A 25,785-nucleotide genomic window follows, 5' to 3' on the forward strand; every position below is an offset into this window, starting at 1 on the left:
TTTTCTGCATAGGCAGAGCATTTTTCCAGAACACAACAATTGCATTTTCACACACGTATGTATGAAATAATTCTGCACAAAATAATTTTGTAAAATGTATGTAGTGAACTACTATAACGTTAATGGCTAGGTATCTTACGGTTTAATAAAATTCAAACATATTATTGTGAATTTAGTGTGTATCAAATTTCCAAAGCAGGTTCAGTTCTGCTACTGCTCAGTATGAAGTGAACCAACAAATTACCTGAACTGAAAAAATGCCATATAGTCAACTGCTGTGTAAAGAAATGAGAGCTTGTGTCACTTCTGCTGCTGTACTGTATTTCTCAAAACTCTACTTTCTCCAAAATTATCTTCTTGGTAAAATACATCTAATTCTCTAAATTTTATCTCATAGTAGAAGAATTGATCTGACCATGTACATCTAAAATATACCGTCATGATTCCCAAATAATTATTAACTGACATTTACATAATGAATCTTTTGAATGACAATAATGTTTTGCACAGTCTCTATGAAATCAATTAAGCAATACAACAGTGTGATGAAAAAATGATTTTGAATTTGGTTCATTATTGTAAAGGGGGCTAATTCTGTTTAAAATTCTGTTTACAATACATTTTGAAGTCTATTTCTATTTTTTCCACAGCGATGAGAATGCTGCGGTTTTGCAGTCTACTGTTGCTCTCTGAAGCGTTGATGGTTTCCACCTCTGATTCTCTTCCTAGTAATGTTCCCACAGAATTTGCAGTTGATCTTTATCATGCCATTCGTTCAGTGCAGAAGAACGAAAATCTTATTTGTTCACCGATGTCTATCAGTCTGGGCCTAGCAATGATAGAACTGGGTGCCAGAGGAACCACTTTGCAACAGTTAAGAAAAGGTCTACATTTTGATAAAGCACAGGAAGGTAGATAAAACTCTTGCTGTGTACTTGATGCTTAAAGTGATCGACATAAAAATTGGACTTCCAATTGTCAAAAAAAAATCGCTTTCTTGTTCGTCTACATTTGGCTTATAATAAATAGGTTAACTTTAAAATTATGTCTACTGAATGTTAAAGTTTTGTTATTCTGATTTTAGGAGAGGAATTTTCTATGTTGAAAAAGCAATCTAAAATCATGTCTGCTGGTAGTAGGCTATACAAGCTAAAACTTGGCAATGCAATTTACGTTCAGGATGGATTCCGCTTGACTGAACAATATCTCCACAGCAACCAGCAATTCTTTGGTAATACTGTAAGAAATGTGAATTTTCAAGATTCTGTATCTGCTGCCAATATTATCAATACATGGATCGCTAATCAGACTAGTGGTAAGTTTTAGTACACTCATTTATGGCTAATAGTGTTATTTAGTCTACAAAGTAACTGAGTTGCAGGTGGACCATTCCAAGTAAGTTAAGATGTTGCAATCCCTCTACACGGAAGAAAATATGTCTCGTTCCAAATGATTCATACAACAGCATGAAACAGAAATTTGAAAATTATCTTTCAAATCTGTGGGAACATCAAGAAGGTAATTGGCTGTGAAATAAATATCTAAAAATAGACAGTGAAAAAGTGGAAAATCCAAACCGTGAATTTGGAGCTGACGGTATGAGCATCAGGTTTGTTTGGCTCAGAATCAGTCAGCCCTGAACATTGCCATAGCTTTTCTAAGACCTCATTTTGATGATATCGGCCAATGAGGTACTTAAGACAACATCGTTGGGCTGCAAGTATTAGGCATGGACATTGCTGTTTTTCTGGAGAGTGGTAGTAATCTTGCTTCTTTGAAATCCTCTTTGGTCACTTTCTGTAAGTGAGCAACAGATGTGGAAACAGGCTAACACCCCATTTGTAATTGAAAACAGGTTTTCCAATAATTCCAACTTGATTGCCAATAGCAATATGTGCCCTCTTGCTATGATGGGAAAGAAATTTGTCCCTGTAGACTGCAGTTGTCAGCAACATGAAAGCCTGAATTACTGGTGCTCAGATGAACCTCTGTCTGTGTACTCTGTATTGGAGGGGGGTGCTGTGCTTTGTCGCAGCTGGACCTCTGTATCTGTCAGCTATGTACTGTGGAGCAGCATATGGCTGAGTAGAAGGCAGTTATTTCTGATGCTGTTGGCACTTTTGCTCCTCACCAGAGATGCAGGGTAGAGCTGTGAAAGTTACTTCCATGTTCTGGGGAAGGTTGAGAGCAGGGAATGGTGGATCACGACGCCTAAAATGCAAGAGAGGTAAACTGATCTCCAAGAAGTAGGAAGCGATCGGTCAAGTAAAAAGGCACAATCTCAGAAGAAGTTTGGTGACTTCAGTTTCATTTCCCAGCTTGTCAGTTTTACAGTAGTTTCCCCCTTGTTGACATTGGTGAGATGCAGTCAGCTCAGGAAACCGTTGGATTGATTGTTAAGGGCAGGATGAAGTTATTTCCTGTTTGTTTGTTAAATTAACTTAGCTAGCAGCTGCATGGTGGGTGGGGGTTCTCTCTCACCTATCAACCTGCTCAGGTCAGGGCCTAAAAATAGACAGGATCACATCAGATTCCTGACCTGGTGCCATTTTTTCAAATTTAACCTTCACCCAAGCCCACCCCCTCTTACCAGTTAAAAATCTGCCCATATGTTTAGGTACAGGCGAAATGTGTCTTTGGGGATAATTGATTCCAAGAGACTTCAGCCTCACTTCTTCCATTTCTTCATCCTTCTCTTCACAATATTGAAGTAAATCCACATCTGGACCACATCTACGCAGTGATTTGAAATTCTGGCAGGTGTTAAAGAGAGTAGTGAGGTTTTTGGAGGGGAATGCAGGTACATCATTTTTGATGGTTAGAAAACTGGCAGGGAACCACCATCAGTTCCATAGAAGAGTTGCGATGAAATCAAGTGCCCTTCAGACACTTAAGTGGCCACGATTAGGTCTTCACTGCAATTCGGATCCCTGGTGGAGGAAGTCCTGCCCGATGAGAGCTGCCAGCCAATCAAGGGCTAGCAGCTCTTCATGCCATCTGAATGGGTGACAGCTGGCAGAAGTGTGTCCACCAGAGGCACCGGATTGCCAAAGCTGAGTGAGAGAGAGTGGGATGGGGACCGTGGGATGGGGTTTGTGGCAGAGGGGAGAAAAGGAGGTTGGACTATACTTGTAATTTGTGGAGTTTGTGCCTCATGCTCCCTCCCAATGCCGGAGCTCTTCTTATCAGGCACAGAGCGGAATGGAGGGGAATCCCAAAAGCCAAGCAGGTACTGCCAGCTGAGAATTCCATCTCAGCTGCTTCCATCCTCTGACACTTGGGGAAATTTCGCTGTGGCCAGAAGACTGGTACTGGACTTCTTGCTATGATTAAGTTGCCCAGTCACCATGGTTCCCTTATGTTTTTTTTTAAGATTTTATTCTTAAAATGTCTGTGGGTTTAATGTAAATGCTCACTTCAGGAAAACAGAACCTCATCCTTAAAAACTACCCCCATGCTTTCAAACTAATTATCTCTGCATAGAAAAAAGTAGTTGGCAAAAATGAAAATGGAAATTTTAAGGACCCAGGAACACCTGTGTGTTTCCCACAGATTAAAATGAGTAATCACGAAGTATGTAAATATAAGTATCTTAAAAACAATTATCCTATTCTCAAAGTCTGCAACATGTTTGGTAACAAACTGCGCCAACTGAAAAGTCATAATACATGTTGAAAAATTCCTTTCAATATGAATCATGTCAAAATTAACCTGTGAAAAAAAAAGTAAATTTTGTTGCCTTGTGCTTATATTGAGTAATCCAGTCAAGAATCATTGGCCACGATTCTCCCATCGTGACCTGCAATATTTCTGGCAGGTCGCGGTGACCAATGCGCATCGCCAGCCTTGTACTGGGATTTGCACAGGTGCTGAGAACACATGTGCATCTCCCAGAGCCGGTGAACAATCGCCAGTCAGACCACACTGGAAACTGACGGGAAGGCAGGGAAGTCATTTGAATCTTTTTAAAATGTATTTTAAATATGTTTAGCAGTGCATTATCAGGAACTTTCAGGTCCTGATTAAACCTCACTCCAACGGGGTTTATACTAGCACCCCACATTTGGGGAACCAGCGGGAGACCATGCTGGAACAAAGGATGAGGCAATCAGGGCTCCCTGGGGGGTGGTGTCTCCTGGGCATGGGCACCCTGGCAATGACAACCTGTGGCCCCAGCACTGCTCAAGGGGCAAAGTGCCCGTGCCCAGGTGCCCCCATCAGGCATTGCCAAGGTGGGGGCCTACTGTGGGTGAAGCCTAGGGGGCGATTGGTGGAGTGGGGAGTCCTGCTGCCACTCTGCAGACAGGTTCATGTCTGGGATGGGAGGGAGGGCAGTGATTGTGGCAGGCGAGAGCTGTGGGTGGTCTGCCATGGGGGACCTGCCTCTGGGAAAAAGAGGGCATCTGACCCCGAGGGGGAGGGAGGAGTAGCGGGGAGAGGCGATCTGCCAGTGATCTGGACATTGGGGTGCTCCGGAATACGGGGGAAATCAGGGCTGGCCCAGGAATTGCTGTGGGCGCCATGATCAGACCATGGGGGAGGCGCGGGGGTGATGGCTGGAGGGACAGAACTGTGGCGTTCATGGGCTGGCCAGCAAACGGAGAGTCTGATAGATCAGGGCCACTGTGCATGTGCAGAGTTCCAAAACTGTCAGACTCTGGTGTGAATAGGTCCCGCCCCCCTGGGTTTTAAATGAGATTCACAATTGGGACCTCTGCAGTGCACAGAGTGCGGAGATTCGAGTGAGAAACTGAACCGACAAAACAGAACAGTTTCTCACAAATTCAGCACTTTAGGGAGAATCGCGGCCATTACTTCTGAGTTATTTTCTAATCTGCCAATCTGTTTTGCATATATGTAGTCTACAGGTAATGAATGTTGGGTGGGATTGTCCTGCCCTTCCTGCTAGCAAGATGTTCCAGTCCGACTAAAGACAACTCCTGCCCCCACCTCTCCATGATGGTTTCCCACAGGGCCAACGAGCCACGCTAAACCTTGTAGACTTGGCAGAACCAGAAAACCCTGCCAGCGGCCAATGGCAAACCGCCTCCACCACTGGAAAAAAAACGCCAGTGTGGGGTGAGCGAGGATGCTCTTTTAAATATCAGTTCAAACTTTGTGATACTTTAATAGCCTACCCTTCTATCAATGCATACCAGCTGTAAAACAATAAGAAAAATGCTGTGAACACTGGAAAGCTGAAATAAATACAACTCAAACAACAAATAACTTTTCTGTTCCACAATGCAGAAGAATGCTTGTTTCCCGGTTAACGAAAACTGTACATCTGAATTTCTTTTTATTCATTAGCTAAAAGAACAGTAGGGGGCAGCCAGCATTATGAAATGTTAATAGTCAGAATCTGGGAACAGAGAACTTGGAATATTAATTTGTCATAATGGAATTTCCCCGCTCTGTAGGAAGTTACGTAATTTAGCTTTGCATTTTAACAACCCAGGAAGATATGCTGACAGCACGCTGTTTCATGCTGTATGAGCTAAAATATGACTACTTTTTTTGGACCAGAAATTCTACAAAATATCTGGTCATAAAAATGCTTTTCTTTAAGCTTCAGTGTCCTCCATTCAATTCTGGATATATTTTTTCTTTTTGTAACATGGCTGTGTCAGGGTGACCAGGCATATTATGTAACGATAATGGCTGGACAAGCCCTCATCAGCGGTCCTCTCATTCACCTTTTGACATCATCCCAATCCCCAGTGAATGATTTGAAGAAAACAATCTGAAGTCACAGAAATTAACAATTTAAAATATGCTTAAAGATAAGCCTGTGAGAATTATTACATCCAGCAGTTTCTTTAACTGATTGGAAGATCATTTGGTAAATTTACGATTTTAAATTGTAACCTTGGATCTGTGAACCCATCATGAACAACATTTGCAACAACAAATACAGTTTGATATTGCAGGAATTTTGAAAGCAACAGTTATTTAAATTAACATTTTCATTTAAAATGATCAATACCAATGGCAATAAATTTGCAATTAGGAATTGCTATATAATAAAAAACCACAGTCTATCTAATTCTCTTTTTCCCATCCTGGCAATCACACGACAATAATAATGGAGCTGTTGAACAAGAAGAGCAGCCAATCTATAGCAATTAGTTTGGCAACACGGTGGCACAGTGGCTAGCACTGCTGCCTCAAGGACCGGGGTTCAATTCTGGCCTTGGACGATTGTCTGTGTGGAGTTAGCACACAGTGCTCCCTGTATCTGCATGATTTTCCCCTGGGTGCTCCGGTTTCCTCCCACCCTCTGTGAGCCAAGGAGCAGGATTCATTACTGTCATCCTTCTGGAGTGAATGAGCGCAGGTGTTGTGGAGCTGTTTAAATGCAATGTTCCCTTGATTAAAGTGTTTGGTTAATCCCAGGGTAGGCAAATCAGATGCTTCACGCCTCAGGAGCAGCAATTTTCACATTGGGAATTTCTTTTTCTAAATGCCTAAAATTTACAGTTCAGATTGTCTGACCTTGGCTGGAGGCAGCATTTTCCATTAGAAGTAACAAAGTGTTGTAAGGTTGCTACTTCAGGGCACAGAGTGTCCCTTTCCTGGGCAGACTGATCTATTGTGTGTGTGTGTGTGTGTGTGTGTGTTGCAGGGGGGGGGGGTGGGTTTGTTTGTGAGGTAACCGTTAGATTAAAAAAAATGAACAGAATGTTACATATCAGAAACAGAAATATTTTCCCTTCAGTTTTCACCTACCAAAACTGTAGAAGGTTCGTCCTTGGCATTTCAGGCCATACACAACATCCATAGCAGTAAGAACTTAAGAACATAAGAAATAGGAGCAGGAGTAGGCCAGTAGATAGGATTGTTAAGAAGGCATACGGTGTCTTGGCGTTTATTGGTAGGGGGATTGAATTTAGGAGTCCCAGCGTCATGTTGCAACTGTACACAACTCTGGTGCGGCCGCACTTGGAGTACTGTGTGCAGTTCTGGTCCCCACGTTACAGGAAGGATGTGGAGGCTTTGGAGAGGGTGCAGAGGAGGTTTACCAGGATGTTGCCTGGTATGGAGGGGAGGTCCTATGAGGAGAGACTGAGGGATTTGGGGTTGTTTTCGCTGGAAAGAAGGCGGCTAAGAGGGGATCTCATTGAAACATATAAGATGATTAGAGGTTTAGATAGGGTGGACAGTGATAGCCTTTTTCCTCGGATGGAGAAAGCTAGCACGAGGGGGCATGGCTTTAAATTAAGGGGGGGTAGTTATAGGACGGATGTCAGGGGTAGGTTCTTTACCCAGAGGGTGGTGAGGGATTGGAATGCCCTGCCTGCTGAGGTTGTAAATGCGCCTAGTTTGGGGGCGTTTAAGAGATCCGTGGATAGGTTTATGGACGAAAAGGGATTGGTTTAGGTTAGTGGGTCATTGTTTTTTAACTGGTCGGCGCAACATCGTGGGCCGAAGGGCCTGTTCTGCACTGTAATGTTCTATGTTCTATCTGGCCCTTTGAGCCTACCTCGCCATTCAATAAGATCATGGCAGATCTGAAGTGGATCAGTTCCACTTACCCGCCTGCTCCCCATAACCCTTAATTCCCTTGTCTATCAGAAATCTACCCGTGACTTAAACACATTCAACAAGGTAGCCTCCACCACTTCAATGGGCACAGAATTCCAGAGATTCACTACCCTCTGAGAGAAGAAGTTCCTCTGCAACTCTGTTCTGAACTGCACCCCCCCCCCCCTCCTTATTTTGAGGCTGTGCCCTCTAGTTCTGGTTTCCTTTCTGAGTGCAAAAGAATCTCTCTACCTCTATGCTATCTAGCCCCTTCATTATCTTGTAAGTCTCAATAAGATCCCCCCTCAGCTTTCTGAACGCCAACGAGTACAGGCCCAATCTACTCAATCTCTCCTCATAAGCTAGCCCCCTCATCTCCGGTATCAGCCTAGTGAACCTTCTCTGTACTCCCTCCAAGGCCAATATTTCCTTTCGCAAATAAGGGGACCAAAACTGCACACAGTACTCCAGCTGCGGCCTCACCAGTGCCCTGTACAGTTGCAGCAAGACCTCCCTGCTTTTATATTCTATCCCCCTCACTATAAAGGCCAGCATCCCATTCGCCTTCTTGATCACCTGCTGCACCTGCAGACTGAGTTTTTGCGATTCGGGCGCAAGGACCCCCAGGTCCCTCTGCACCGTAGCATGCTACAGCTTTTCACCATTTAAATAATATTCCATCCTATTATTTCTTCCAAAGTGGATAACCTCACATTTGCTAACGTTATACTCCATCTGCCAGGTCCTCGCCCACTCACTCAGCCTAACCAGATCTCTCTACAGACTTTGTGTCCTCCACACAATTTGCTTTCCCACTCATCTTCGTGTCATCAGTAACAGCCTTGCGTTTGGCGTGTTCAGTGTAGGTAACTGAGTCCTGAATGATATTCTCCAAGAAAACCTTCAGGACTCCCCGCGTTTCTTCATAGAAGAGGCCTGAAATGTGCTTAATGCCCCCACACCAAGGGAGCCGATGGATAGCAGGTTTAGTTATTCCCTGGATGTTATTGCGGAGAACTTTCCGGTGCCATTTAGCACTGCCCATCCCAAGACGTTTCCCGCCCTTACTTCTACCAGGCATCCCACCCTGACAGCAAATTCAATCGTGAAACAGAGTGCTTAATAAATCAAGTGATATATGAGGAAAAAATGTTGGTGTGATTTCCTGGGGGTCTCAAATGTTTATTAAAAACATCCTAAAATACTTTGCAGAGGCATAACTATCAAAATAGATGTCAAACTAAATGAGGAACTATTAAGAATAGCAACCAAAGAGAAGGGCTTTAAGGAGGAGCGGGAAATGGCAAGGTGGAAAGGTTTAGGGAGGAATTGTTGGAACATGGGTCTCAGTGGCTGAAGTCACAACTCCAATGGTGTAAAGAAGAGTGGGTGTTTGGATGGACCTTAGGAACAGAGAGGCAGATGAGATTGTAGGGCTGGACAGGATTACAGAGCTGGAGAAGGACTAGATCAGAGAATCATAGACTCCTACAGAACAGAAGGAGGCCATTTGGCTCATTGCGTCTGCACTGACCACAATCCCACATAGGCCCTATCCCCATAACTCCATGCGTTTACTCTAGCTAGCCCCCCTGACACAAAGGGGAAATTTAGCATGGCCAATCCACCTAACCAGCACATCTTCAGACACTGGGAGAATGTGCAAACTCCACACAGGCAGTGACCTAAATCAGAATTTGAACTCGGGACCCTGGCGCTGTGAGTCAGCAGTGCTAACCACTGCTTCAATGTGCCACACATGAATGGACTTTCTTAAATCCATTCATGGGATGTGGACATTACTAACAAGGCCAGCATGTTTTATCTATCCCTAAAGACATAGATGAGAATTTTATATTGGAAACACCAGTGGCTAATATAGATGAGAGAGGGCAGGGCTGATAACTTAATGTAACTTGGCATGTGATAGAGTTTGGATGAGCTGAGACACACAGGGGATTGATAACTGGAGGGGTGGAATAGTCAAGCCTAAAGGTGACAAAGACATGGCTGGAGGTTTCAGCAGTAATCTCCAGAGATGGAGACAAAAAGAGATGCTCTTTGCGATTGAGTGGATATGGGATCAAGCGATCAGTTCAGGGCCACTAGGACATGGAGGTTGCAAAAAGTTCGGTTTAGGATCCAGGAAGGGAGATAGACCTTATGCCGAAGCTCATGAGAGCTGATCTTTCTACTGGGGTAGTCGTTAAAATACAGAGTTGTTATAAAATTTGGTTAAAATTGTTTTAAAAACACCTTGCCTAAATCAATTGTTTGCTTTCAGGTAAAGTTAAGAACTTGGTTACAAGTCAATCTTTCAACTCTTTGACAAAGCTAGTTTTAGTTAATGCCATTTACTTCAAGGGGACATGGAAACATAAATTCAAATCAGAGGACACCAGACTCATGGAGTTTACCAAACAAGATGGCTCAGTTGTTCAGCTACCAATGATGCACCAACAAGCGGTGAGCAGATTTGGTAAGTGCAATCAAAAAATACACATTTTATCAAAATCAGTAATTCAGAATAAAGTAAACTTTGTGAAGAGAGTATAAAAAACAGATGGAAAATACCAGCTGATCCATCAAACCAATCCCATTCAGTCATGTTGCATGTGACCATCATGAGCCTCACATACAGGGCAACTCAAATGGTTGACAGGTATTTTGAAAACTGCCTTGTAAGAAGGCTGGGTAGACTGTCTTCAGAGCCAGATGCAATCTGATCTAGAAGGACAAGGAGATCAAATACACGGGAACACCACCACTAGGAGTTCCACTACAAGTCACTCACCATCCTGTCGCAGGGTCCAAATCCTGGAACTCCATTACTCACAGCACTATGTGTAAGCTACACCACAAGTGGTTAAAAAAGGCAGCTTATTGCCACTTTTTAAGGGCAATTAGGGATGAGCAATGAATGCTGGCCTCGCATCCCTTTAATGAATGAGAAAACAGTAACAATAAGGTACTTCCCTTATTATCGCACCTACTTTTTAATACAGAAATGTTAGTCTCCCCTCAGCACTTGCCCAGTTTCTGAAAGTTTGTAGTGAATCTGCATTCACTGCATGGGCAAGGAACTGATTCAAAAAAATATATGATTGCAAAAAGAAAAATCACCTGAGGTCTAATCGAGTTCTTTGCTGATGTAACTCATAATTATGTCCTCTCCTTCAAATCTAATTCAAATAATCTATCCACATGGGAACAACCTAGTCCCTTCAGCATTTTAATTCTTCCAATCAAACCCATTAGCCCTATCAATTAATGCTACAGTTATCTAAATTGAAAGCCATTTGGCTGCCACAGCCAAATTTCCCCATCACACCTAGATCCAATTATTAGCTGTTTCCCCTCAAGTGTTCTATCACCAGCACAGAGCTTTGTGTCATCTGTGAACTTGCACATAATATTCCCAACAGTTCTTTTATCAACACTGTCAGGCAATAAATAAATTTTGTGTGGTGTGACAGTAAGAATTGTTTATGCCTGTCTCACTTAATTATTTTATTTATGTTTTCTATATTTGTAATGCAGCATTTTAATAAAGCAATATAATAATTGCTTATTGTATATAACAACAATATATTGTATACCATCCTAAGAATTATTTTTCTATTGTTATGAAGGTGTGCAGGAGTACAATCTATGATTATCCATCAGTACACCTAGCTCCCCATTAGGAAATAAATGTTTCAATTAATAACCTTTTAACCAATGCCTTTAGATGGCAGCTGATAGTGTTTGGACTTACTAGTTTAAAAAATAGTTACTAATTTATGACTGTTAACGTATTTTATAAAAATTGGCCATCTGAAATAGAGAATGCCTTGTAGGAAGATTCTATTCTTTCATTCACTGTTGATTACTGTTAACATTAACATTATATGCAGCATTGCAACTTTGAGTCACTAACTTTCTCCAGATGTGTGCATTTTAACTCACTGCAAGGTAGCACAGTGGTTAGCACTGCTGCTCCAGGGCCCTGGGTTCAATTCCAGGTTCGGGTTACTGTCTGTGTGGAGTTTGCACATTCTCCTCGTGTCTGCGTAGGTTTCTTCCAGGTACTCCGGTTTCCCCGCACAGTCCAAATACTTGCGGTTTAGGTTGATTGGCCATGCTAAAATTTCCCCTTAGCGTCGTGAGATGTATAGGTTAGAGGGATTGGTGGATAAAATATGTAGGGATATGGGGGTAGGGCCTGGGTTGGATTGTGGTCGGTGCAGACTCGATGGGACAAAAGGGCCTCTTTTTGCACTGTAGGGTTCTATGATCCATGATGATCAGTCCCTTTTATATTAATTTTATATTTTTGTAGTGAACAGCAGATCTTGGTCTTGTTGCTTATTCAGCTGTTAAAAAAGAGAGACAATAGGACATAAAGATGTGATAAATCTGACTGCCTTATGGAAGTTACTGTGGAGCAGCAAGCTTGCTCTCGGTTTTAAAAAAAAATGATTGTTATAGCTAACAAACATGCCTTGAGTAGGTGACAATCTATAATAGCGAGCGTGTTCAAAACATACATGTAATGCACCATTTTATTTGCAAAATACATCTGGAGAAAAATCTCATATCAAATTCTTTAACTGATGAACTATCATTGAATCATTCAACACTGAAAAAGACCATTTAGCCCATTGTATCTGTGCTGCAATGACAAACAAACAAATCACCTCTTAAAAATAATTTGGAATTGCTACTTTTCTAAAATGGGACGATGAACTCAACTGGTTCATGTGACTGAACTAGCATACAGTGTAGGAGTACTACTTGGGATGTGGGTGTCGCTGGCTGGCCAGCATTTATTGTCCAAACCCTTGTTGCCCTTGAGAAGAAGGTGTGAGCTGCCTTCTTGAATTGCTGCAGTCCATGTTCTGTAGATTGACCCACAATATTGTTACGGAGGAAATTCCAGGATTTTGATCCAGCGACTGTGAACGAACGGCAATGTATTTCCAAGTCAGGATGGGGGGAACTTGGAGGGGAACTTGCAGTTGGTGGTGTTCCCATTTATCTGCTGCCCTTATTCTTCTAGTTGGAAGTGGTGATGGGTTTGGAAGGTGCTGTCTAAAGATTATTGGTGAATTGCTGTCATGCATCTTATAGATAATACACACTGCTGCTACTGAGCATCGGTGGTGGAGGGATTGAATATTTGTAGATGTGGTGCCAATCAAGCGGGCTGCTTTGTCCTAGATGGTATCAAGCATTTTGAGTGTTGTTGGAGCTGCACCCATGCAGGCAAGCAGGGGGCATTCCCATCTTGAGCTGATAGATCAGTTTGAAATCTGTCCCATTTAGCACGGTGATAGTGCCACACGACACATTGGAAGTTATTCTCAATATGAAGACAGGACTTTGCCTCCACACAGACTGTGCGATAGTCAATCTTACTGATACTGTTATGGACAGATGCATCTGCAGCCGGCAGATTGGTAAGGATGATGTTGAATATGTTATTTCCTCTTGTTAATTCCTTCACCACTTGCTGCAGACCCAGTCTAGCTGTTGTATCCTTTAGGACCCGACCAGGTCAATCAGTAGTGCTGCTGCCAAGCCACTCTTGGTGGTGGACAGTGAAATCCCCCATCCAGAGTATATTTTTCACCCTTGCCATCCTCAGTACTTCCTCATAGTGTTGTTCAATATGGAGGAATACTGATTCATCAGCTGAAGGAGGATGGTATGTGATAATCAGTAAGAGGTTTCCTTGCCCATGTTTACCTGAAGGCTGAGACTTCATGGGGTCTGGAACTGATGTTAAGGATTCCCAGGGCAACTCCCTCCCGACTATATACCACTGTGCCACCACCTCTGCTGGGTTTGTCCTGCCGGTGGGATGGGATGTATCCAGGGATGGTAATGATGATGTCTGGGGTGTTATCTGTACCGTATGATTCCATGAGAATGACTATGTCAGGCTGTTGCTTGACTAGTCTATGAGACAGCTTTCCCAATTTTGGCACTAGCTCCCAGATGTTAGTATGGAGGACTTTGCAGGATCGAAAGGGCTGTTACTTTGCCATTGTCTTTTCTGATGCCTATGTCAATGCCAGGTGGTCCATCCAGTTTCATTTCTTTGTTGAGACTTTGTAGTAATTGTGAGGGCAATTCAGAGTCAACTACATTGCTGTGGCTCTAGAGTCACACGTAGGCCAGACCAGGTAAGGATGGCACATTTCCTTCCCTAAAGGACAATAGCAAATCAGATGGGTTTTTCCGACAATCAACAATACTCGGTTGCATTAACTGGCGGGCAGGGACTAACAACAATAAAATTGCTAACACTGAGCAGCTCTTACATGCTGTGTGTCTGCCCATATCCCGGGAAGATCTCCCGTACTCGCCACATGTCACCCCTTTTGCACCTGCATCATCTCAGTACCCATGTGGCCACCCAGTCTATACACGAGATTCCTTATTTGACAGCTATCTTCATTTCTTTGTTATTTGAAAATCCCTAATTAATTAACCACTTACATAAAAAGTTACTATAAAGCCAACTTAGATTTTGACAGTCTGATTCCAATCATTGGTACTTAAATTATCTTTCTACAGGCTACTTTGTAGCTGGTAACATCAGTTATCAGGTTTTAGAACTACCCTACAGTGGAGATGAGGCCAGCATAATCTTGGTTCTACCAGCAGAAGGAATTGATTTAACAGAGTTGGAAAAGCTTATCACACCACAGATGATCCAACATTGGCTTTCCGCAATGGCAGAAGAAGACATTGAGGTTAATCTTCCAAGGTTGGTTAGCAAAACGTATCGTTCCTTTTTCTGTTCGCATTGGTAGAACAGTAACAGCTCATTATGGTTTGTGAACTCTGAGGATTGTTTCTGCTTGTAGAAAGTAAGCATATTTTAAGAGATGAAATTTGCAATAGAAAGTATGCACAGTCTCTTAAATATATGTATGAATACATTGTTATTGGAAGATATTTGATTGTTGCCATGAAAACCAATCAGAAAATGTTTGTACAGGCAGACAAGATCTTGGAAACTATTCTAGTGAGTTTGCAAGTGGAACTGCTATCAAAATGTAAAAGTGATTTTATCACAGAATCCCTGCGGTGCAGAAGGAGGCTAGTTGGCCTATCAAGTCTACCCAAACCACAAACCCACTTAGGCCCTATTCCAATAATCCCACACATTCATCTTGCTAATCTCCCTGACATTAGTGTCAATTTAGCATAGCCAATCCACACATCTGTAGACTGTGGAAGGAAATGGAACACCTAGAGGAAACCCATGCAGGAACGTGGATAGTGTGCAAACTCCACGCAGACATGAACTGAGGTTGGAATTGAACCCAGCTCCCTGATGCTATGAGGCAGCAGTGCTAACCACTCTGGCACCATGCTGCCCCCATGTTAATTCTGAATCATATTAAGTATGTTAATACGATTCAGATCGCCACTAAATACCTAAAGCACAGTAATATTCAAATCAGGCATTATTAAACATCTGAATAAATGAATTTCCTCTCCAAAGAAAGATGACAAGCTCAGGTGTTATGGATGCAGGGCATAGCCTCTTTAAGAGGGTGGGTCAGGTATCCTGGTGATTGGCCCAGGAAATTACCCCTTCAGCCACTCAAGGGCTGGCGTTCGAGCAGGACAGTTATACAATGAATGTGACTGTTCCTGTGGCTTGCCTTTCCATGTGACTTCTTTGGCAGTATCTCCCCAATCGTCTCAGACTTGACACTGAGTTTTTTTATGCAATCCTCCAAGTGGTCACCAGGTTAAGTCACCAGGTTTGATTGAACGATCTGCGCTGAGTATGGTTCAAGTCAGGGCAGTAGATGATCACAGTAAAGCATACTTATTAGTCACAAGTAAGGCTTACATTAACAATGAAGTTACTGTGGAATTCACCTAGTCGTCACACTCCTATTCGGGTTAATGCACCTAACCGGCATGTCTTTCAGACTGTGGGAGAAACCAGAGCACCTGGAGGAAAGCCACACAGACATGGGGAGAATGTGCAAACTCCACAAAGACAGTGAGTGACCCAAGCTGGGAATCGAACCTTGGTCCCTGGTGCTGTGAGGCATCAGTGCTATTCACTGTGCCACCGTGACAATGGAATAATGAAGCAAACATCAGTCAGGGTTCTTGCATTTGATTTCTATCCAATCAATGGTGATTAATGTACCTGTCTGAGGATGCAAGAAGGACAGCATCAAGCTTGGAGGAGATACGTATCCCACTAAATAAATTCTCAGAATTGACAGTACTTGGGAGTAAAAGCTATTTTTAAGCATTAGGTGGAAGTAAATCTTATAAGCAGTGTGTGCATTTGTTTTAAAGAATAAATCACTTCTTGGTTATCTGTATTTATTACAAAATCCATCTCAGTTTACGGCATCAAGCACCTAATTTTTTGACACAAAGGTAGCAGTTCAAGTTGCAAGTACAGCCTTCAGATTATACAAATATTTTCTGATTGGTTCTCCAAGATCCTGTGGGCATCAGCCAAAAATGCATTTGTTAAAAATATGTTGTCACCTTTTCTCAAATGGTATTAGAAAACCAAAATAGAAAAATCTGGAAATGCCACTGAAAATCTGAAATCTTAATGGCCTTTTTCTTTCAGTTGCTGATTGACATGATGGGTAGTTGTTTCGCTTTACATTGGTATCCTTTAGTTTTTTTTAATTACTTACTCTCACAATTCAGAGCTCTTGTGGGTTTAGTTATTTCCATTATCAGTGACCTCAGGAGTTAGCACCATCGTCAACATACTGTATGACAAAAGCAATGGCCCAGGTTTTCCCATCAAAATAACAGTGAAGCTCACAGCACAAATGGTGCAGCAATTTCAAGGCAAGGCAGAATGTGCAATTAAACCCTAAATGCTTGATTTGCTGTCTGAGTTGTGCTGCTTTGCTAAAAGCCTTGCGAAAAGCTGTCTCACCTTTGAAATAAAATATAAATGCTGGCTACAGCAGAGAAGGAGGCCACTTGGCTTGATGAACCCATGTCACAATGGTAAGCAGTTTCTGTACTTTCACAACAGGTACATAGGGCCCGATTTTACTATCACGTTGCGCCCGTTTCTGGGCATGAAAACTTGGTAAAGTCAGGCATGCAGCAAGTAGCGCAATGGAGTGGCATTCTATCATTTCTTTTATGCTCATGAGCAGTTAGATGCACTGATCGGAGGTGCAGGGTTTTAGGCATGTTAAGCCCTGTCCACAGGCTTGGACTTGCTAATACTCTTGCAGGCAGTGTGCATATGGGGGCACCTCAGAATGGGCCTAGAAACCGGATCTGAAGCACTCTCAGTTTCAAGTCCGTCCAGCACTTAGAATCAAAATGGTAAAATAGGGCCCATAGAATTATAGAATCTCTAAAAAAAAAGGCCATTCGGCCCATTTAGTTTGCACTAACACTTATCCAGGTTTTCCCATAATCCCATGTATTTACTCCACTAACCCCCTAACGTATATATCTTGGACACTTGGACACGAAGGGTCAATTTTGACATGGCCGATCAAACTAAGCTGCACAACTTTGGATTGTGGGAGAAAAACGGGTAATCCGAAGGAGACCCACGCAGACACAGGGAGAACATGCAGACTCCACACAAACAGTTACCCAAGGTTGGAATCAAACCTGGGTTCCTGGAGCCGTGAGGCAGCAGTGTTAACCACTGTATAAATCGTATAAACTAACTTGTGACAGAAGGTTAGGTCTTGTCCAACCTCATTCAAGTACTCCTTTAATAACATGATAACTTCCACAACACTGAAAATTGATAATCTGGCATCTCGTTCTTTTAGGTTTTACTTGTTACTGGAGATTTTGAGAAGTTTTGTTTTAACTTTTTCCTTTCTGACTCCTTTCTTTCTCTCTTAATCCAGTTTCTCTCTCCTTCTTCATCTGCACCTGCTTTTTCACGTAATTTCGCTATTCTCAATCACTCAGCCTTCTCAGTCCTTCTCTGCCTAGTTCTCAATCCTCCATTCTAATTGTTTAAGAAGATGAATAGTTGCTTGCTCAGCTCACTCAAGTTTCTGTTGTCCCATTCCCTCATTGCAATATCTCCAGCTTACACTTTCAACAATTTGCCATGCAAAATCTTTGAAAACCTCAACAAGGGCAAGTTTAACTAAAAACGACCACTCTTAGATGACTTTATATACCAAATCTGGGCCAGTGCACCATTACCTAGCAGTAAGCCTTAATTCAATCCAAAACTTTGTACTTTTAACAAGGGAGTTGTAATAATTCAAATGATTCCTCAGTATGAAAAACGGGTAATATTCTAAATGAGTTGAAGTGAGTTTAAGTTACAGGATCCATTGTAAAGAGAAAGTTATAGCCCAAAAATATGCGTCAGTCACATATGAACAACTGCAAACAGAAAATGAATGAAAAAATTCTACTCAAGAACATTTCCACTACCCCCCACCCCCCCGCAAATTCCTATTTAGGAGGTCTTGTGGTACAGTGGGAGCATTCCTATCTCTGGACCAGAAGCTCCAGGTCCAGAGCCAGGACTTGTTGGCAGTGGAAGGAGTGTTCACATCAGTTCAACAAGCTGATAATCTGCTTGGGAATCCTTCCGTCAGTTCCCTGCTCTTCTGCAAAGGGAAATAAAGTTTGTGAGAAGATACGCTATGCAAATTCCTGTTTGATCTAAACAAAAATAACATTGGTCATGACAATCAATCCCATTGCAACAACACAAGAAATTGATTAGTATTTAGCATAATGAAAATGGTGATATTTTCATGTATGTTCCGCATTTATATCATGAAGTAAAATGTATCTCAGGGTGTCCTGTTTTTCCATTCAGTTCAGTTTCTTTATTCCCTATTGTTTAAATATGCTTCTGCTTAAATTTTAAAATAAATGGGATTATTCCAATATCACCTTGTCGCGTGATAACCTTGTACTTGGAAATTCCTACAGGTTTGATATTGGGATGCTAGGAAACTTTTCCAAAAGGAAAATGCAGTGGTTATGCCATGAGTTAATCTAGACTGCTCTTATAGACACAGAACAGCAGACTCCAAAGCAGAGTTTTAAGAATTTGGGGAAATACTCTTTTATCATGGAAACTGATGTACAGAATTGAAGGTCCCAAAAATGAAATTAATGCAATTTTGGTTTTGGGGTGTGAGTGTCACATTTATTGCTCATCCTTGAGAAAGTGGTGATGAACCATCTTCTTGAATCATTGCAGCCTATGTGATGAAGGTTTGCCCACAGTGGTGTTTGGGCCAACTGAGAAGGGAAACAGTAATAAAGTACATGTAATCTATAAATATTGTGTTGACTTTCTACTGAGACTTGAATACCATTGCAAAGCAGATTTCCATTTTGCACAAATGCCACTATAGCAGCATAACACTAAACACTAAGCTAACTAAAGTGCAGTATCAAACCCAGTTTGGAAACTGTTCATGGGCTTTTCTAAATTTACCCAAGATTTAGTTAAATGCATTGGGTGGCTAAATATTTTCATCAGAGAATATATGTAATACAATGGCTTGGACATCAACTCACTCCAATGCTGACAGACTAATGGGGTGGCACGGTGGTACAGTGGTCAGCACTACTGCCTCACAACGCCAAGGACCCAGTTCGATTCCCAGCTTGGGTCACTGCCCATGTGGAGTTTGCACATTCTCCCTGTGTCCACCTGGGTTTTCTCTGAGTGCTCTGGTTTCCTCTGACAATCCACAGATTAGGTGAATTGGCCATGCCAAATTCTCCCTCAGTGTATCCAAACAGGCATTGGAGTGTGGCAGCTAAGGGGTTTTCACAGTAACTTCATTGCAGTGTTAATGTAAGACTACTTGTGACTAACAAATAAATAAACTTTAGCCCCTTTTTAATAAAAAAAAGTGGAATTTTTGCTCGGGCGAAACTGGAAATTCCTTTCCGATGTCAATGGAGATTTCCATTGTCAGACTCTCGCCCACTCCGATTCTGGGCAGGTGAGGTGGTAGAGTTCCGGCCTTTAAATCTTAGCCAGTTAGTATAAACAAGTCATTACTAGCCACTTATGGTTACAGCAGCTACTGATCTGGCAGTGATAGTTGCACTAATACTGCATTTCAAACTGCTATAGCCAGTGTATTTATATCCAGAAATGGAAGTGAAGGCAACATGCAACTTGCTTTGGCATTTAGAATGACCTATTTCAAATCAAAACTCAACAGCTGTTATCTCTTCAATAGTTCAGCTTACCTGTTGGAATTTCAAGCTGCAAAATAGGGTGTGCCACAAAATTGATTTTACCTGGCGCACACAAAAATTAACAGAGAAGTGAGCTTGCAGCCAAACAGGTCACCGCTCTGAAAGGGAGAGTGTGTACAAATATAGGAGTACAAAGTTATGGCCCTTATTTTGTGAGTATGGTTCTCTGCTGAGAGATCTGCCCACCACTGGAATTTTAGCAGGTGGACAACGTAGAACCTCAATGACAGTCGGGCGGGAATTTCTGGTTTTTAGACTGGCGCAGCCAGAGAATTCCGCCTTCATGGAATAAATCTAGACATAAAAAGAAAGCCATTACCCATTCTTGATTGTTCAACTGATGGGGCATGTTGTGTAGTTTGCTTTAGACTCAGGTACTAATCGTTTGCTTTCCCAATGTAACATTTCTAGGTTTAAAATCCAACAAAAGTTAGATTTGAAAGAACCATTTAAATTTCTCAACATCACAGAAATATTTGAAAATGGAAGTGATCTTTCTGGAATCACAGGTATGAATATTAGTGTTCTTTTTGCAATCCTTGCTAAAATATCATTGGGACTGGATTCTGAGGTTAATGTACATATTGGAATGATGGGGAACTACATGGAAGCCCAGGCATATATAATCATTCAATAAATCTCAGTGCATTACTTGTCATTTATGTAACAATGCAAAATGAAATGAATAAGTAACCCTTAAAAGAGTATGGCTTAAAAAACTGATACAGCAATTTAAAGAGGAATTCATGTGAATTACCATGTTGGTGTCATTTCAAAGGAGTCATGCTTATCAGGAATGTATGTTCGGAAAGTATGTGTGTATCCCCTAATATTTTCCACCTATTAAAATGAATTGGCTGAAAATTGTGGGGAATAAGTGTGCAGCTTCCTGATATATTTGCGGCTCTGACTAGTGCTATAAGGTGTTGGGCATAGTTCAGTAAACCTTACTAAGTTATTTGTAGTTTTAAGTAATTCAACAGTAAGCTTTTATCAACTATTAGAAACTATACACAGGAATAGTAAAGGTCCAAACTAGGAGTGTCTCCATGCTTGCTTCTATACATGACTCTGTCCTACGTTACAATGACCCCTTTTTAGGAAAGTAAATACTTTTGGAGCAAATCCGCACAGAAACTAACTGAATTCTGCACTGCTAATTGTACTCAGGATTTTAAGTAATTATTTTTTGAACGTTTAGGCAGTCTCTGTACTAAACAATGTCCTTTCCTTAGCCACATAATATCCATGATGCAACCAATAATTTGGAGACAAAGGCATATCATGGTTCATTTGTGACTGTGGCCATGTCTTTGTGTGGGGTAATATCTACCACAATGGAGGATTATGAGTGAGAATCTAAACTCTACCTATACTTAGTGTCACAGAACATTGTAGTAACACATGAACAGTTGTCCTAATTTTCCACATTTAGTAAGAATAATCTTATTAACATGATGGCTTGTTGGAGAATAAATGAATATTAATTAATAAGAGATTATGAATATCGGAAAACTGATAATTAGCTAAGTATAGAAATGAACAATAGAATGATCACCAAAAATGCTCAATAATAGTAAATATTATATGTAAATTCATTGCTAAGTGTTATAACTGCTCATTTTAATAGACTCACCTGACCTGCACATTTCTCAAGCAATCCATCAAGCAGTTATTGAAATAAATGAAGAAGGGAGTGAAGCAGCAGCTTCAACAGGTATTTCATCACTTCATCAAATCCACATCAGTTTTGTATTTAATATGTATACCTCAGTTGTTTTTCATCTCTGCATTTTAATAAAAAGAAAACTTGCCAATAGATAATGGTTTAACGAATAAAACTAAGACTAAAACCATCTCTCCTTCAGTGAAGTATTTTTTACCCCCTTCTCCATAACTATTCAAAACCTTATGATATCCCATTGAAACATCCTTCACTAGAACCAGGTCCAGCATCCTGCCTTATTCTGTGGGAAGCATAGTGATCAGGAAAGTCCCCTTGAACACATTTCGAAAATTCCTTCCTCTTTTTACCTAGTGCACGGATACTATCCTAGTCTATATTTGGATTACTGAAATCCACACCCCCCCGCCCCGCCCCAACCACATTGCTCTACAGTTCTTTCAGCTTTCTGCAAGTTCCTTCAAGTTGATTTCTCCATTTCCTTTGCATTATCAGTGGTCTATAGACACAGGCTGAAACAAAAATCTTATCACTCAGCCAAGGCTGACGCTTACTGTTATTATTAATAAGAAGGGAGGGAAATACAACTATTGCATCTTTAGTGCAAAATAAAATAAATTTGAAGTATGTTGTTTAGTTTCTACTACAGTGTGCAAAGTGTGGTAGTGGTTGAAGTAATATTCCTGATACTGCACCTTTCCATGCAGGTATGACAGCAGCAATCATGAGCCTTCCTAGACAATTTATGGCTAATCGTCCATTTGTGTTTCTTATACGGAGCAACTTGACAGGTAATGTTTTGTTGATTTAGCTTGTTTGTTCATGCAATTTGTTGGACAGTTGTGTGAGTTCAGTTATCAATTATTAAACAATGCAAATTGCTTTATGGTCTTAACCAAACTCGAAATTGTGAAATTAGATTTTACACCATTGGACCATAAGACATAGGAGCAGAATTAGGCCACTCGGCCCATTGAAACTGCTCCGACATTCAATTGTGGCTGATATTTTTCTCATCCCCATTACTCATCTTTTCTTCATAACCCCTAATCCCCTTATTAATCAAGAACCTATCTATCTCTGTCTTAAAGACACTCAATGACCTGACCTCCACAGCCTTCTGCGGCAAAGAATCCCACAGATTCATCACCCTCTGGCTAAAGAAATTCCTCCTCATCTCTGTTTTAAAGGATCATCCCTTTAGCCTGAGGTTGTGCCCTCTGGTTCTAGTTTTTCTTACTAGTGGAAACATCCTCTCCACATCCACTCTACCCAGGTCTCGCAGTATCCTGTAACTTTCAATAAAATCCCTCTCATCCTTCTAAACTCCAATGAGCACAGACCCAGAGTTCTCAACCATTCTTCATACGACATGCTCTTCATTCCAAGAATCATTCTTGTGAACCTCCGCTCGACCCTTTCCAAGGCCAGCACATCCTTTCTTAGATATGGGGCTCAAAACGACTCACAATATTCCAAATGGGGTCTAACCAAAGCCTTATACAGCCTCAGAAGTACATTCCTGCTGTTGTATTTTAGCTCTCTTGACATGAATGCTAACATTGCGTTTGCCTTCCTACTGCCAGCTGTTAACCTTAAGAGAATCTTGCACAAGGACTCCAAGTCCCTTTGTGTGCAATAACTTCATTTCTGTGTTAATATAAGCCAACTTGTGACTAATAAATACTTACTTTCCGAAACATTTCCTCATTTAGAAAATAGTCTATGCCTCCATTTCTCCTTTCAATGTGCATAACCTCACTCTTTTCCACATTGTATTCCACCTATCACTTCTTTGCCCATTCTCTTAGCCTGCCCATGTTCTTCTGTAGCCCCTCTGCTTCCTCAATACTACCCTGTCCCTCTAATTTCTTTATATTATCTGCAAGCTTGGCAACAATGCCTTCAATTCCTTCTTCCAAATTGTTAATGTATGTTAGGAAAGAATGTGGTCCCAGCACCAACCCAAGGCACATCACTGGTCACCAGCTGCCATCCTGAAAAAGATCCCTTTATCCCCACTCTCTGCCTTCTGCCAGTCAGCCAATCCTCTATCCACGCCAGAATCTTATCCTTAACACCTTGGGCTCTTGACTTATTTAACAGTCCCCCGTGCAGTACCTTGCCAAAGGCTTTCTGGAAATCTAAATAAATTGTGTCCACTAGTTCTCCTTTATCTATCTTTCTTGTTACCTCTCAAAGAACTCTAACAGATTTGTCAGACATGACCTTCCCTTGATGAAGTTGTGCTGACTCAATCCTATTTTATCATGCTCTTCTAAGTACTCAGAGATCTCAACTTTAATAATGGTCTCTAAAATCTTGCTAATGACTGAAATCAGGCTAACTGGTCTATAATTTCCTGCCTGCTGCCTCCTTTCCTTCTTAAATAGCGGTGTTATATTAACTACTATCCAATCTTCTGGGACCCTCCAGTAATTGCAAAAAGATCACTAGCAATGTCTCCACAATTTCCTCAGCTGTCTTTTTAGAACCCTGAAGTGTAGTCCATCTGGTCCAGATGATTTATTCACTTTTAGATCTTTTAATTTCCCCAGAGCCTTCTCCTTAGTGATGGCCACTACACTCACCTATACCCCCTGATTCTCCTGGAGCTCTGGTATCCCACTGCTGTCTTCCACCGTGAAGACTGATGCAAAGTAACTATTCAGTTCCTCAGCCATTTCTTTGTTTCCTATTATTACTTCTACAGCCCCATTTTCCAGTGATCCAATGTCTATTTTTGCCTCTCTCTTACCTTTTATATGTTGAAAAAAAAACTCTTCCTAACTTCTTTTATATTACTAGCTAGCTTACACTCATATTTCACCTTCTCCCCCCTTACTGCTTTTTTAGTTGCCCTCTGCTCACTTTTAAAGGCTTCCCAATCCTCTGGCTTCCCATTAATCCTCACCACTTTGTATGCTTTTTCTTTTGCTATTATGTCTTTTGCTATTTTTGCCTCCCTCTTATCTTTTAAAAAATTTATAGCAACCTGGACAAACAAGCTGATCCTGAATTAACATATATTGTACACTGGTAATACTTTTTATTTTGTTTTAAGAAGGCAAAACTTGTTGAAATTACCTTGGTATTGATGAATACATCAGTTTTTCAAGAATGATCACAAGTAGCACAATTAACAATACTTCCTAAGAGTTGCTTTCTCAAGTGCATTTTCGAGGATTTTAAAAGAAGTTTAGGTATATAAATGTAGAATAGCATATAGCACCACCACTTATTCTAATAGGTATAAATTGTGTAGAATCTATGGTATTCGGTATACTACCATTTTCTTGGCCTTAATATAAGTATTTTTGATTTTCAGGTTCAGTCTTATTTGTGGGAAGAGTAATGGACCCAGACGTGATGAACTCCTATGGGAGAGATAAGGATGCATTGTAAAATATAAACAATATTGTGTAAACTAATATCATTGAATTTGTTGTTTGTATTTTGTTTTAAACAAAATAAAATCTGATTATATTGACACACCCTAACCATAAACAATGTGGAACTGTATTAAAATCAACAAACTATTCCAAGAGCAATTCAGGAATCCAAAGCACATGAACAGCCATTTTAAAAAGAGCAGATTATATTGATTTTGACTTCTGGGGATAGGAAGGTACACTAACAAAAATATTCCACTCTCCTACTTTCTGTCTATAACTCTGTAAATTCCTAATCTGCAGATACCAGTACAACTTTTCCTCCCACTGTCCAAAAACGTGCAGATCAGGTGGATTGGCCATGGTAAATTGCCCCTTAGTGTCCCAAGAAGTGTAGGCTGGGTGGATTGGCTGTCGTGAATTCACAGGATTGCAAGGTTGGGGCAGGGGATGGTGGGGCTGTGCAGACTTAGTGGGCCAAATGGCCTCCTTCTGCACTGTAGAGTTTCTATTGTTAACTCCATTTTAAAATTATTCTGAAATCAGCTGCCACCACTTTTAAGGTTGAACATTCCAGATACTGACAATCTCTAAGTGAAACTCTATTATCCATCTAGATTGTTTTGCTAATGATTTTAAATCTATTGTCTTTGGTTATTGACTCCCTTCATACATTTATCCAATATTTTTAGGTTAAATTAAATATTGACAGCTAATCTCTTCCTGCATACTCTGTTTGCCTCTCAAATTAATTATTTCAATTTCCTTCTGTCCTTTCCATAATCTTTCTGGTTATTAACTGAATATTCCTCTCCATATTTGCATAAGCCACTTTCTCTGTTTTTTTTATTTTCTTTGTCACCAGGGTGAATTAGCTGTGAATAATCTAACTTTAACTGTACATGCCTAATTTGCACTTAACTATCTCTTCCCTGAATTCCTTCCATTCCTGTTAATGCC

The 25,785-nt window shown here is 41.1% G+C and overlaps 1 protein-coding gene across 2 annotated transcripts; it reads left to right on the forward strand.

Moving 5' to 3' along the window:
• LOC145341438 (serpin I2-like) lies at nucleotides 1-24,918 on the forward strand. Of its 2 annotated transcripts, none has more exons than XM_080186387.1 (9): nucleotides 1-55; nucleotides 651-911; nucleotides 1,085-1,315; nucleotides 9,809-10,003; nucleotides 14,089-14,281; nucleotides 20,161-20,258; nucleotides 21,380-21,466; nucleotides 22,141-22,224; nucleotides 24,762-24,918. In XM_080186387.1, exons 2-9 carry the CDS (start codon nucleotides 653-655, stop codon nucleotides 24,836-24,838), a joined length of 1,224 nt encoding a protein of 407 aa, XP_080042513.1. In that variant the 5' UTR covers nucleotides 1-55; nucleotides 651-652; the 3' UTR covers nucleotides 24,839-24,918. The 2 variants fall into 2 exon arrangements, with proteins under 2 accessions (XP_080042513.1, XP_080042514.1); XM_080186388.1 differs by having other exon boundaries at nucleotides 19-96.
• The last annotated feature ends 867 nt before the right edge of the window (nucleotides 24,919-25,785 follow it).

This window comes from Carcharhinus amblyrhynchos, chromosome 3 (genome assembly GCF_965287045.1).
Source record: "Carcharhinus amblyrhynchos chromosome 3, sCarAmb.v2.hapA, whole genome shotgun sequence".
In the NCBI taxonomy this organism is placed as follows: domain Eukaryota; kingdom Metazoa; phylum Chordata; class Chondrichthyes; order Carcharhiniformes; family Carcharhinidae; genus Carcharhinus; species Carcharhinus amblyrhynchos.